General features: G+C 34.9%; 1 protein-coding gene across 1 annotated transcript; it reads left to right on the plus strand.

The window, feature by feature from the left end:
- The first annotated feature begins 291 nt into the window (after window positions 1-291).
- On the plus strand, window positions 292-9,357 carry LOC116022174. The gene is made up of 10 exons (XM_031262773.1): window positions 292-1,153; window positions 2,162-2,359; window positions 3,106-3,453; window positions 4,618-4,681; window positions 5,697-5,914; window positions 6,018-6,131; window positions 6,942-7,047; window positions 7,425-7,636; window positions 8,051-8,154; window positions 8,794-9,357. Exons 1-10 carry the CDS (start codon window positions 338-340, stop codon window positions 8,936-8,938), a joined length of 2,325 nt encoding a protein of 774 aa, XP_031118633.1. The 5' UTR covers window positions 292-337; the 3' UTR covers window positions 8,939-9,357.
- Window positions 9,358-14,427: the final 5,070 nt, after the last annotated feature.

A 14,427-nucleotide genomic window follows, 5' to 3' on the forward strand; every position in this document is an offset into this window, starting at 1 on the left:
TCAATTCCCACTAACTTAGTTAAACGACGTAGTTTCGGAATAGGGTCCATAGTGTGGACCTGGTCCACAGGATAAGGATTGCCAGGGTATAATGATTGGATTTTTGTTCAGGTGAGCTCAATTTACAATATTATTGGGCTGGAGTCAGAAGCCCAATAAAATTTATTCTCAGCTCACTACATACAATTATCAATTGTGGATGCAAATCACGCTCCAATTTTCACGAATTCCCTCCATTTTCTCCTAATAAGCACCTGAGAAATTCAAAATCCAAAACTCCCCCTTCCCAACTACTCCCTGCACTCTCTCCACCGTTCGGCGATCTCCGGCGACTCCGATGGCCTTCAATTCCAAATTCAAAGCCTCTGCTTCACAGCCTGCTCTGACCTTGACCTCGACTCTCGTCGATGACGACGACGATTTTCAAGATCCCTCTCCTTCTCAGTTATGCTCTAGGAATGCGACCTCGATTTCCGGCTCTTGGAAACCTTTAAAGCCTTCCGGTTCCCTTCATCGGCCTCGGAAGAAGCCTAAGCGTCGATCTGAAAGTTCCGGCAAGGAGAATTTGGTCCCGCGAGTAGACGCCCCTGATATCGGTTGCTCACTGCCCCTTCAACAGAAGCCTGAGCTGGAACTCGAGGATATGGATTTGAACATTGGGTTGGATTCTATCCCGTCAACTATTGATTGCTCGTATCCTGGATGTTTGGACCCCAAGGAAGAAGATAAGTGTTTCAATGTGATTGAGCAAAACGAAAAGGTGGGAGCCATTATAGAGGCAGATTCTGATACGAAGAATGAGTCCTTTTCATGTGCATCAGAGAAGAGTGTGTTGGAGTCAAAAAAGGGGTACTTTGTGAATTCAATAGAGTCAAGGTTGTTGAAATCCAGTGCGGGATTGGAAGAGGGGAAGGGTGAAGAATTGGGGGAGAGCTCAGAGCTTGACATGCTGCTTAAACTATGTAGCGAGGGGAGTGAAGGAGATGGCGATTCTATGGAAGCTTATCAGGAAGATGATTGTGTTTCAGAGGGTAATGACGACAGTAGTCTGATTTGTTGCCCACTTTGTGGTAGGGACATCACAGATTTCAATGAGGAGCAAAGGCAAATACACACCAATGAGTGCATTGATAAAGAGGATGCTCCAGCTGAGGTAGTAATTTCTTCGATTTCTTCAATTATATGTTATTGATATTATTGTTAGTTCTTCTCTATCTCTTTGTTGAATATGTTGTTTTTAGATGCAATAGTTCTAACATAGATGCTTTAGATGTGGGGGGGGGGGGGGTGTTTTTATCATTGACAAGGCAGAGTGTAGTTGTTGCTTTGTTAAATATATAGTCTTTAAATGTAATAAGATTACACTCATATCTCAAGATGTAGCTTTGAGTGGAGGCCTTTTAATCATTGATAAGTAAAGGTGATGCCAATTGTGCCTTTGTTTTTGAATTCTTAAAACATGAGAAGTATGTGAAGTGGGAAAGGTACTAGAAAATATTCTAAGAACAAAAATGGTAGAAAATCAGAAAATGTAACATAAGATGCAATTTGGACATAACACTTTATAGTATGAAGTCATTGAATGGATCAAGATAGGAATCATATGAAGCATTTAGATTTTGGATGGGTCAAGGAAAAGGTGAAGAGCAGAGATAACATGCCCATTAAATATGCGGATGAGAAGTTTTGATGTTTTCATAAGAAAAGACTAGCCATATGGTTCATACTTACAACAATTAAGAAGAATATGCTTCTCTTGAATAAGGAGAAAAACCCATTTATAGTTAGTCAACCTATATTGAAAATCTAATGCGACTGGACTAAATTACTAGGGCATTTTGAAAATCCTTGAGAATAGTTGCTGCAACTGTACCATTGAAAATTACTACTTTGCATATGAGAATGTTGAACCATGCAATGGGTATTGGGTTTTACACATAATGTCTCTTGTTTGTATCCCTGAGATTCCCTACTATAAAAGTTATAGGCTGGAATAACCTCCATCCTTGAAGATACTGATTCTCTAGAATTCTGTATGTTTAGTTACTAGAATACTTGATCATCCCAATGAATTTAGTATGGTTTTTATAGTTATTTCACCTTAATATTTATTCTGATAAAATTAGTAGTTCCTAAAAAAATTCTGATATAAAATTTTCAGGCGGTTCTTTCCCATCGTGATACATCTTTTCAATGTCTTGGACAAGTTCTTGATGCTTCCCCTGCACGAACTCCTCAAAAGCTTGTTGCTATGCCTCCTGTTGTAGAATGGCTACGTAAGCTAGGACTGGCTAAGTATGAAGAATTATTTATTCAACAAGAGATTGATTGGGACACCTTACAATGGCTGACAGAAGAGGTTAGCTTTACACCTTTACCTGTGAAATTAATAAAAAAAAAGATTGTAGCCAATTATCAGTTTACTTTCTGTTATGCATTCTGTCCCATCCATCATGCACTCTCAGGGGATACTGGAGAGGAGAATATAGAAAACTACAAGTTAAAGTTACTGCACAGTTGGGTGTTGTTATTTATTCAGTATGTATTATAATCATTTCCTATTCTACTGCTGTAGCATTGTTCTTAAGTTAATAGTTATCTTAAGATATTTCCATGCAATGAAAGATGCTTATAGAAGGTATTGCTTTCTTTCATGATTTTTCATACTAGATCTTCCTCCAGAAGCTATGTATAGTAATGTGCTAGTTTAACTATGAATATAGAAATTCGATATGGTTGACTAATTTAGCCAGACTGAAACTTGGCCATAGTAACAAATATCTAAATATCTAATCACGTAAAAATGAAGAGTTTATGGTTTAAAACCATATGTTCTTGTTTTCAATTTCAACTGAAGTTAAGAAGAAAGAATGCTAGAAAAACTACTGCAACTAACATCTGAATGACATGGGAGGATTCTCTTTTGAGTTTGTGCGTTCTAGGCCTGAAGCTACTGTTACTAATTGCTTGATTCTATTTTTCTTCTTGGGTCCCAAACTTATTCATAAGGATACTTGCTTGCTTAGAAAGTCTGACACATAAATTGGTTCTATCATATGACTAATTTGACTGCTTGATCATTTCCATCTTTTTCTTTTCATGAAGGATCTGTGTAAGATTGGTGTTAGTGCACTTGGTCCCAGGAAAAAGATTGTTCGTGCTCTTTCTGAAGTAAGGAAGGAAAACACCAAGGAAGTAGAATTTCAGAAAAACGCCAAGAAGGCTGTAGTTGATGATACAAGCAAAGTCAAGTTGAGCAAGTTGATAACTGACTATTTTCAGTGTTCTGCTGCCGGGACAAAAAATGTTCATGCCACATCCTGTGGACAAAATGAGGTTGGGAGGAGTCTCATGGATTCTTCTAACAAGAGTGTTAAGAAGAATCCTGCCAAGAGTACAAAATATAAGGATATTCCTGTGTGGTGTTCTATACCTGGAACACCATTTCGTGTGGTAAACAACCCAACTCTTTCACCTGTATAATTGCTGCTATTCAAATTTATTTTTTTTCTTTTCTTTTTATTGGGGGGGGGAGGGATTTTTTCATGAAATTGACACTTCAGAGCATCCTTAATAGTGAGGTCTTTTTGCGGTTTTTGAGGAGTTTTTTAAAGTGTGATTAGGAAAGAAAAAATGGGAGGGGAAAAAAAAAGAAATCTGATTTAAAAAAAAAAAAAGTATTTGTCGGGCGCGCCCAGCGGGCACGTGCCTGCTGGCCGTGAAACGCACACAGCAGCGATCATTTTTCTTCCCTTTGCACTGTTCCAAACACCCTATCTTGCAGGAGGATCATTCCCATTCTCTCTCCAATATCTCTTTCTTCCACCTCATCTTACACTATTCCAAACCCCTAAATAACCATTGGTAGGGATGCTCTCAGAATTTTAAATTTTTTTCTAACTTGCTTAAACATTACAGAGTAGGACAAACAAGGAGACAGGAAATTTCCCGCTATAATATTATATAATAACAAACATTCCTTTGTTTTTGAGACATTTCTCTATTTGGAATCAGTAACTCTAATAATGATCAATGTTGATTGTTGAACTATAAAAACTTGAAGCTCTTTGTTTTAATATTTTTTGTATCACTCGTGATCGTCTAGTAAAGTCCATGATTATGGTTTATTCTTATGGATTTGAATAATTAATAATTTGCTCCAACTTATTTATGGATTATTGACTTAAATAAGCTAAAATCTGCTTCACAATCTATAATCAGTAATCTTTGTTAAACATCTAATTAGTCTTTCTTACAATTTCCCTGAGGTTAGGGCAGGGATAAATTAATAGAGTTATGAAGGGTTATATAACATGTGGTAGGGTTGTGAGGTTGTCCAATTCCAGGGTAGCCAATGAATATTAAGTATTGTGACACTTGTCACAAACATGGCGGTAGTAATTGGTCCTTAACTATTGCCCTTGGGGCAAGGACAATGGTTACAAAAATTCTAATCTGTCAGCTCAGGTTAGGTGGCTAAGTGGCTTTAAAGGACTTTGAGGTGTTTGAAACTTTTTCAAACTGTGAGACAATATTTTGTTTGGTGACCTTTCTATTGTTAACTAGAGCAGATTATATTGCTTCTTTGCTAAGTGCCTTGGTTTACTATTGTTGCAGGATGCTTTCAAGTACCTTAGAAGAGATTGTTCTCACTGGTTTCTTACCCACTTTCATGCTGATCGTAAGACCAATTTATTTAAATCTTACCATGCTGCTAAATAACATACTAGCTTAGGGTCACAGTAGATTTAGCACACAATGGGATTAAATGGAAAAGTAAAATTTATGTGGCTGACTACAACTTGATGCGATTCCTGTTTAGTGGGGTTGAGTTGTTTATGTTGCCAACCAAAAAAGGGAATGCCCATGCGTTAGTCAATGACGTAATGCCAGTTGGCTTAGAGGTCATCAGAAGTCCACAGTTAATAGATTTTTTGTGAAGCAATCACTGACTTTTTTAGAGGATCAAAGCATTACTTGTGAAAATTTATGCACCTAAATTGCATTAGGTAAACAAAATATATTATATTTATGCTTTTCTGTACTACTGGTTTTGCCATATGTATCATGTATGTAATCATGACTCATTTATAATATTAAAGACATGAATTTCAAAAGAGAGAAACTGTTGTCTATCTTCTATGGAGCATTAATTTTCTTCTGAAAGTATTCTGTTATTGGAATTTTAAGTTTAGAAAGACATATTGTATTCTTTCTCTGGTGGACCAGTCAGTTTCAACTTTTAAGTAAGCTTGCAAGTTTATCTTCTCCAGAAGTACCTAGCCCTGTGCAACACCTTCAGATGATAAATATTGTCTAGAATGAGTTCAATAAACTTCTAGTTCCTGGGCCTATACTGGCCTCAAAACAAGGCTAGATTTTGCAGATTACAGTGTTGAGGCATTGGGACTGAAATTTTTATTTGTAGTGACCTTCTAGAATTTCCCACATATATTCCTAACTAAGCTCTGGGCTTCATTTGGTTTCCATCTAGATCTTGTCATTTAGCCATTTAGGTTGATTAATAATTGTCATGGTCACAGCTTTTATTAATTGGTAGCTAATGTGGCATTCAGTGATAAAAGAGATTCATAAAGTAATATTCTTCTTTTATGCTTTAGATTTTGGGCTTCAACATTTCTTTTGATTTTCTATTTCAATGAATTACTCAACATGGTTTTTCCATGCTTCTGCAGATTATCAAGGTTTAACGAAGTCCTTCTGTCATGGGAAGATATATTGCTCCTCAGTGACTGCAAAGCTTGTTAATATGAAAATTGGAATTCCTTGGGATAACATAAAAATTTTACCTCTCAACCAGAGGATCAATATTGCAGGAATTGATGTCACCTGTTTTGATGCAAATCATTGCCCAGGTGCCATCATAATCCTCTTTGAACCATCCAATGGTAAGGTGTGGTGCATACTTCCATCTTTGTACACTATCATCTTCATAGAATCATAGCTATGATTTTTTTCTACCTGGTGAGCTAACTGCATGTTTCTTCATGAACCAGGCTGTCTTGCATACAGGAGATTTTCGCTTTTGTGATGAAATGATGGAGATTCCTAGCTTTCAACCTTGTAAAATCCACACTCTTATCCTGGACACGACTTATTGTAACCCTCAGGTAATCTGTTAGAAACTTAGAATATAATTATCATGACTTGACTGCATGACCTTAAAGTAAAATGACATGGAGTGAAATTAAATTTGGAGGCTGCATCATGGCCTACAAAAGAAAGAGTACTTCAGAAAGATTTAATTACATTTGTGTGATGCCCATGCTCAAGACTGGACACAGTTTATGCCTAATTTCATGTCAATACCCAACATTTTGTACTTGCCTATAATTTTATTTTGAATCAAGTAACTAATTTAAAAAATGTGGGCATTTTTGTTATATTCAATGAATTTTGCTAGTAATCTTCTGATTTCATGTATGGCAAATGCTGGCCATTTTTTGATGTGGTAAAGTTATTCAGCTGAACCAGTAACATCTGAAGTTACATACTGCTTTTGTTATCTACTTACCTGAGAAGTAGCATCAGTAGATAGGAATGTCGATCAGGCATTGCACCAATAGCAGTATGTATATTACCTATATATTTTTGCCAATGAATTCAAATCCTTCATCATGAGGAAAGATGGATCTTATTTTAGAATTATGCAAGCATAAAGTATCATTATGGTAATATGGAATTACAATGCAGGTTTCTTCATGTTGGTTATTTGATCTGATGTTTAAGGCTTTAAGCATTTATCTCAAAAGAGAGCTAGCTTATATGATTCCTACACTTGATATTTTCTTCATGCACCTGTGAACAAAAAGGACAAAGCTTAACTATAGTTCTCTACTTCTGTTCTATCTATTTTTGCAGTTGCCTTCATTAGACTGTGCTTACATCTGATAGAAGCTTATTATTTCCCATCTTTGCAGTATGACTTTCCCAAACAAGATGCTGTAATACAATTTGTCATTGAAGCCATACAAGCTGAAGCTTTCAACCCCAGAACTTTATTCTTGATTGGTAGTTATACTATAGGTAGACTCTCTGTCCCTGTCTGTGATTCTGTGTTCATATTTTTATTTCCACCAAACAGTGTGCAATGTTTCTATTAAAAGATCATTTTATTTTGAGAATTTACCAAATTACACTGTATGATTTGATTTTAATTTTTAATGTTTTAAATACTAGAATGAACAACTGCAAATAATGCTTAACAGAATTCAAAAAATGCTAAAATATTCTGAAGGAAGAATTTCCATTTAATGTTAAAAAATGTGAAAAGTAACCTATTTGACCGAAGTGAATTTAAATCTCTTGTTGGGGTTTGGAAGGATCTTATAGCTGGATTTTCCCATCAAAAGACATTTTTCTTGATTTTAAAGATTTTCTTTTTTTTTTTTGTTGGATGACAGGAAAAGAAAGACTTTTTGTAGAGATTGCTCGTGCTCTGCGTAAGAAAATCTATGTCACTGCAGCAAAACTGCGTATTTTGCAATGCTTGGGGTTCCCCGATGAAGATATGCAATTTTTCACTTTGAATGAACAGGAAAGCCATATCCATGTTGTACCTTTGTGGACACTTGCTAACTTCAAGCGGTTGAATCATATATCTAATCAATACATGGTGAGGGTTTAAGTGCTTAATTGCTCATATTTCTTGAGTGTCTGAATCTTGATGCAACCTCTAGTCCTCTGCATGAAATTTTTTTGAATGAATTCATAAAAATCAAAATAAAAGGTAAGGAAACTGAGGCCAATTTGTATTTTGTCTGTCATATATTGATCAGCCAGAGTGTCAAATATTCAGTTCTCATTCTGAGACACTGAGTCAGCCATCTTCTTATCATAACTAAACAGTGCTTGGATTTGATATGGCACTGATGATGAATCAATTTTCTTTTGCAGTCCCTTTTTCTGACTTGCCAAAATTTCCTTGAATAGTTATATTTCTTGTTGATCCAATAAAGTGACACCTAATGATACTCATGCAAGAAATTGTCTAGTTGATTCCATAATGTTATTTTGTTCTCTTTGCTAGGGTCGATATAGTCTTATAGTTGCTTTTTCTCCAACTGGTTGGTCTCTTGGTAAAGGAAAGAAAAAGACTCCTGGAAAAAGATGGCAGCAAGGTACCATCATAAGGTAAATTTCTCATTTTATTAATCCTTGCTTCAGGATATCTCTTAAGACTATTTTACAATGTTCTCATTTCTTGTTTCACCTGTATTATATTGATACAATCAATGAATAAATCTTCATAAATACTACATTTGATATTTTTTGCTATGAGCAACCCTGCACGCATTATAAGTTCATCCAAGTGAACTGATATGAACTAAAACCATTCCAACTACATGGAACTATTTTAATGTGTTAAGAGTAAGAGTCCCATGTTGATAAAATAAGAGAAAACATGAGTTTATAAGGTTATAAGTTAGACTAGCTAATTGATTGTATTCAGTCTTTTAGTGTGGTTTGGCCATGTACATTATGGCCAATTCTGCAATCCAATTTCATTGCATTTGTAGCAAATAGCCATGTAAATTTTATCAAACCTCTCTTCTGTTCTTATAAGTGAATAATCATGCGTCTTTTGTCACTGTAAACTCTCTCAATGTCTCATACTGAATCTCTTCCAAACACAAACTTTGAATCACACTTATTGCAAGTGCTGGGGTTTTCATTTACAATTATTTCACTCTATACAACACCAGCCATCTGCAGCAGCAGTAAACCTGACCAAGAAAACACGTCTCGTGACATTTTCTTTGTGATCTTCAGGTACGAAGTGCCATACAGTGAGCATAGCAGCTTTTCGGAGCTCAAGAAGTTCGTTAAGTTCATATCTCCAGCAAACATCATCCCGAGTGTAAATAATCATGGACCAGAATCCACACGCAAAATGCTCTCCCTTCTCTCAGATTAATACAGTTTGAAGACTACATATTGCAGGTAAAGCACTGATGTTATCCTATCCTTCCTGTATGCTTGTAAAGAGTGGCTTGTCCAATCTTACTGAGTGCATATGTCATCCAAAGGTCACTAACCAAACTAGTTTTTGACTTTTGAATGGATAGACTTGTCATTTGAGAATCATAAAATTTTATTAGGATCTTTATGAGCAATTGAGTCAATTTTGACCAGTCTCCGGGGAATAGTATCATTGTAAACTTGTGGTGGATGTGTATTCACTATTCAGGGATGTGGACTTAGAGTTGCCCTTTTATGTATTATGTAGGAGATATTAATTAAAGCTTCAAGCAATTGATTACTGAAAGCAAGGGCGCCTTGCCATGCCTTGATGTACCATGAAACATATTCTTTTGTTTATTGCTCGTTGTTTCATTTTATGCGGTCTATTTACTAGTCATTAGTGAAACTAATTATTTCTTATTTGTTTATTTATTTTTTTAGTAGTTTTTTTACTTGTTTTTAAATTTATTTTTCTTAAAATTTTTAATAGTACTTTTAATATAATTTTTAAAAGATATAAAAATCGGTGTTGCAAAAGTTCTACCTAGGTGCTAAGTGCTAGCTGGTCGTTTAGTGTTATCACCTTAATCCGTGATCCAGGTGGCCGCCTAGGCGTTGATCGTCTACGCTTCTTAGGCCTCTTACGCATTAACTAGGTTATCTAGTAGATTGATTAATTATTGTTTTCTTTTTAAAAATGGATTATTTCATGCAAAATGATATGTAATTGTTCTGAGTGATAATCTTAAAGTGTTCAAACTCTATATATTTTTTAGGTTAATATTTAATATTTTAGTGTTAACTATTAAAGAATTAAATAATTTATAATTATCAAGTCTTGAAAAAATTTAAAAAATTTAAACGAATTTTGTAAAAAAAATAAAAAACATACACCGGCTTTGATTAATCATTGCTTAGGTGTTAGGTTCCTTCAGGTGTTCGATAAGTGTTTAGTGATTTTTTAATCATGATATTAATAATAAACTTAATATTATAAAATTAAATTAAAAATAACTTTAGTAAAATTTTGTTAATTAAATCAGATATAAAATAAGACGCAAGGAGTAGTATAATTTTGAAGGGGTTGTGATCCTCATGAGTCTTGGAGTTACAATGTACGGTAATGAGGACTGTTGTTTGGTCGGTTGTTTGAAACCATGACCTTGCGTCCTTGCCTCCTAAATTTGCAAGCCGTTGATTTTTGTTAAGTTTACTTTTTCTGGTAATATTGAATTTCTTTTCTTTTCGCTTTTTTGACTTGGTATAAATGTGATTACGACTTGAGGGAGAATGCCATATTATAGAGTTAATACCCGATTTGGTTCCTTGACTATTCGTATTTAATTGTTTTGATCATTGACTTCTAAACTTGTTCAATTTTATTTCAAACTATGTAATTTTTATTTAAAATAGTCTTTTGTCTAAACTAAAATAGTCTTTATTAGGATCAATTTGGTTAACAATTGCATAGTTATGGATGAAATTAAAAAAATTTGGAAGTTGAGGACTAAAGTGCTGAAATCCTAATAGTCGAGGGGCCAAATCGGGTATTAACACCATATTATACTTTTGGGGAATTTTAATTTCTAATTTTTAAAAATAAGTATTATTAAATTGGTCAAAAGAACTAAGCTTTGGTGAAAAAACCCTAGCCCTCCTTTTCTCTCTAAAATCAAACGCCTTTCTCTGCTGCTCAACTTCGGCTTCCACCGCCGGCCTCCGGCCGGAGCTCTAATGGAGCTTTGAGCTGGCGGTTTTGGTCACCTTCTAGCTCTAATGGAGCTTTGAGCTGGCGGTTTTGGTCACCTTCTACGTTTGCTGGAGCTTTGAGCTGGCGGTTTTGGTCACCTTCTACGTTTGCTTTCGCTCCGACCATCGTCGCAGTTCAGTCCGCTTTCGACCACCGCCACAGATCTTCTTCTTCCGTTTTCTTTCCCTTTGAATAAAATAATAGTAGGTAGGTATTCGGTTTGTGTTGGTAGTCTTGAACTCCCAACCCTACTTTGACTTTACCAACTTTTTATTTTCTCTATTATTGTGTTTTACTCTCGTTACTTTCACGAGTATTTTTCCTCTCGTTACTTTCACGGGCTTTTCATTTTCATTAGCATAAATCGTTTAGTTTGGTTTCGGCAAGTGTTGATCTTATCCTGGGCGAGCAAAAAAGAATGATGACGAAGACCCATATCTTTGATGAAGCTTTAAGCTTCTTGAAGGAACATAGCTTCCTAGTTATGAAACAGTTTGCGATTCAAGTTTTTTATAGCATAGTTAGAAAAGTTGTTTCTATGTCTGACTGTAAGGAATGATTTACCATTTCATTGATTGTTGATGTAAACGTTTTATGTTATGAATTAATGGAATAGCTACGTTTTCTTTAAAAAAAAAAAGTATTTAAAGTTTTATAATTATAATTTTTAATATAAAATATGAGATGTTGATTGGTATTCGCGTCTTTTGTAAGTACGTGCACGTTATGCTTAGTTGATTTTATTAATAGATACTCCGTAGTAAATAAGAAAAGTAGAATAAATTTGAGGCGTTTTATATAAATTTAAAACTGTCATTTCATTATAAAACTATTAGCAGCAGCATATTTCCAAGATTCCAATTTAGTTAACAAAAGCCGTTTGCAAATTTCCTAAGCAATAATTATTGCGTGAATCGTAGTTCACGCAGCTGTGAGGACCACAATTTAAAAATAAATAAAGTATATTATTCTAACTTATAAAATAAATTATTTCAATATAAAGTATATTATTCTAACTCATAAAATAAATAATTTTATCTTAAAAATTTCATTATTTTAACACAAAGTATATTATACATTATTCTAGCTCATAAAAACATTATTCTAACACAAAATATATTTTTCTAACTCATAAAATATATTGTCTTACCTTAAGAATTTTATTATTCTAACACAGTACCTTACTCTAATACATAAAATACATTATTCTAACTCATAAAATACATTATCTTACATCAAAATGTTGATTATTATAACACAATTTTTTTTGAAAATAAAGAAGCTAATTCATTAATCATAGGCTGAAACGTTTACAATAAAGATCGATGGGATGGTCAAACATTCTTTACAGTCAGACATAGAAACAACTTCTCTAACAATGCTACAGAAAACTTGATTCGCAGACTGTTTTACAAATTTGAAGATAAATTCTTTGGATGAACTTAAAGCTTCTTTAATGATTTGGTCAAACGTACCCAAGACTGACACTGGTTGAATAGTCTTGCACACCACCTGAGTATCTATTTCCATTCTTCTATCCATTGACAATATCTCCATCGAGTTGAACTGCATATCATAGTTCAGAGGAGTCTCTTTTTCATTGTCATGTTTGTCACCCAGGATGAGATTCACATACGTTATGACTAGTTTTATCGTTTCACGCTTTATGAAAAAGAACTCGCCAAAGTAAACGAGAGGAAGAAACTCGTCAAAACAACGAGAGGAAAACACATAAATTGCAAACAAAATTAAAACAGTAAATCAAAGCAAAAGAAAACAACAATGCGAAAATAAGAGAGAAACAGCTGGTAGCAGTGGAGATGGAGGAAAAATGGTGAAAACAGAGAAGACAATAAAGGGCGGACGCTGTCTGGGGTGGAGATGGCAGCAGGGGAAGACGGTGGGACGCCGCCTCCGATCCGCTTGCTTCACGGAGGCGGCGGCCGCGTTGATAACCAGAGACGAGAGAGATTAGAGAAAAGAGAGATTAAAGAAACCCTAGTTGACTTCTGATAACACAATTTTTTTTAAAACACCAAAACAATATCATTTTGGATCACCATCTACACAATAATTTGCCAAAATCTAGTCTACCAGCTAATGGAAACTTTCGGAGCGTTTTAGAATTCAGTTTATTCCATTTCCACAATAGCCAAAAAGGTTCACTCAACTACCTCATCAACGCTTGCTTTTGTCGTCCAAACCATGGCCAGATTTTAGGCGCACAAGATGAGCAACAGTATAGGGCCTCAATTTTTAGAGGGCTCAATATTTATTTTTGACATAGCTACTTAAATAAAAAATTTACAATCAATCCTAAAACACATCAGTTTTATCCCAAATCACTTATCTCTCTTAATAATTAGGACCTAATTAATTGAGCATGGCAAAACCATTATGTTTCCCAACGATACATGATGTCTCAAGTCCTGAATCTGCAAAGATAACTTGAAATAAAAATCATATGTTTTACGTATTGATTTTAAAAATTGCACATATACTTTTGGTATAACCCCATTTATACATAAGAACAGGGTCACAAAAATCTAAAAATCCGTCCTGGTCCAAACCACATTCATCATTGGAGCAAAGACTAATTATGCTGTTGGTTTAAAACAACAACGATCACAAATGAATTATGTATTTATGTCGATAAGATAATCTCAACAAGTAGTTCAACGGTTTAAATGGAATGTTGTTTGAGATAAGACTGGCTTGATGTAGATGCAATCGTTATACGCCGGGTGGACCTTGGTCAAATACAATGTCATTTCTTTTAATTAAAAGAAATGGCTGTCATTATAAAAAACTAATAGTGTATCACGTTACAAGTATGTATATTATTAAATAAATCTATAGTAAAATTAAAATGATAGTTTAGTATTGCTATAATGAATCTATTAGTTCTTCATTAGATCTAAAATTAGAATCACATTCAGTTGAGGTTTGAGGGGTTACCTCATCATCCTTAGCAATTAGGCATAGCTCTTCATCAGATTGTTCTTAGCCAAAGAGGTAGATGAGTCCTTTTTCATTTCCTGAGCTTTCGCTCTCTGAACTTGAGCTGGAGGAGCATGAATCGTTGACCAGCTTCTTGATTGACTCTTCGATCACCAAGGCTTTCCTTCATCTATTACCTTTTGAGTGAGTTTTCGAATAGTTCTTTGAGCTTCTACCACTAGACTCTCTAGGTGTATTCCTCGAGTCATCCTTGTTACTCCTCGACTGCGCCTGCTTTTTGCTCACGATTGGATACGGGTAATCGACCTTGTAATGACCCGACTTTTCGGCAGTTGTAGGACAAGACTTGCAACTCCTCGGCAGTTGTAAGACCTTGTAATGGCCCGACTTTAAAATGTCTTTGAGGTCATTGTGGTCCCTCATTGCTATCACTTTCATCTCCCATGACTTGGGCAGCGAAAAGGTTGGGAACAAGTCTGGAGGGGGGGGGGGGGGGCGAATAGACTTGTTAGGTTTTAAAAAATTTTAACGCTTCATCCAAGTGAACCAAAAGGTTACTTCAACGATTCGTTGAGAATGCACAGCGGAATTGTTAACCCTTTTAAGTGGTTTGGACATATTTTTGTTCTTAAAATTTATGGATTATGTGTGCTAGAGTGTGTAAGTGAGCAGTAAAAATAAAGATATATATATATATATATATATATATATATATATATATATATATATAT

This window comes from Ipomoea triloba, chromosome 6 (genome assembly GCF_003576645.1).
Source record: "Ipomoea triloba cultivar NCNSP0323 chromosome 6, ASM357664v1".
In the NCBI taxonomy this organism is placed as follows: Eukaryota; Viridiplantae; Streptophyta; class Magnoliopsida; order Solanales; family Convolvulaceae; genus Ipomoea; species Ipomoea triloba.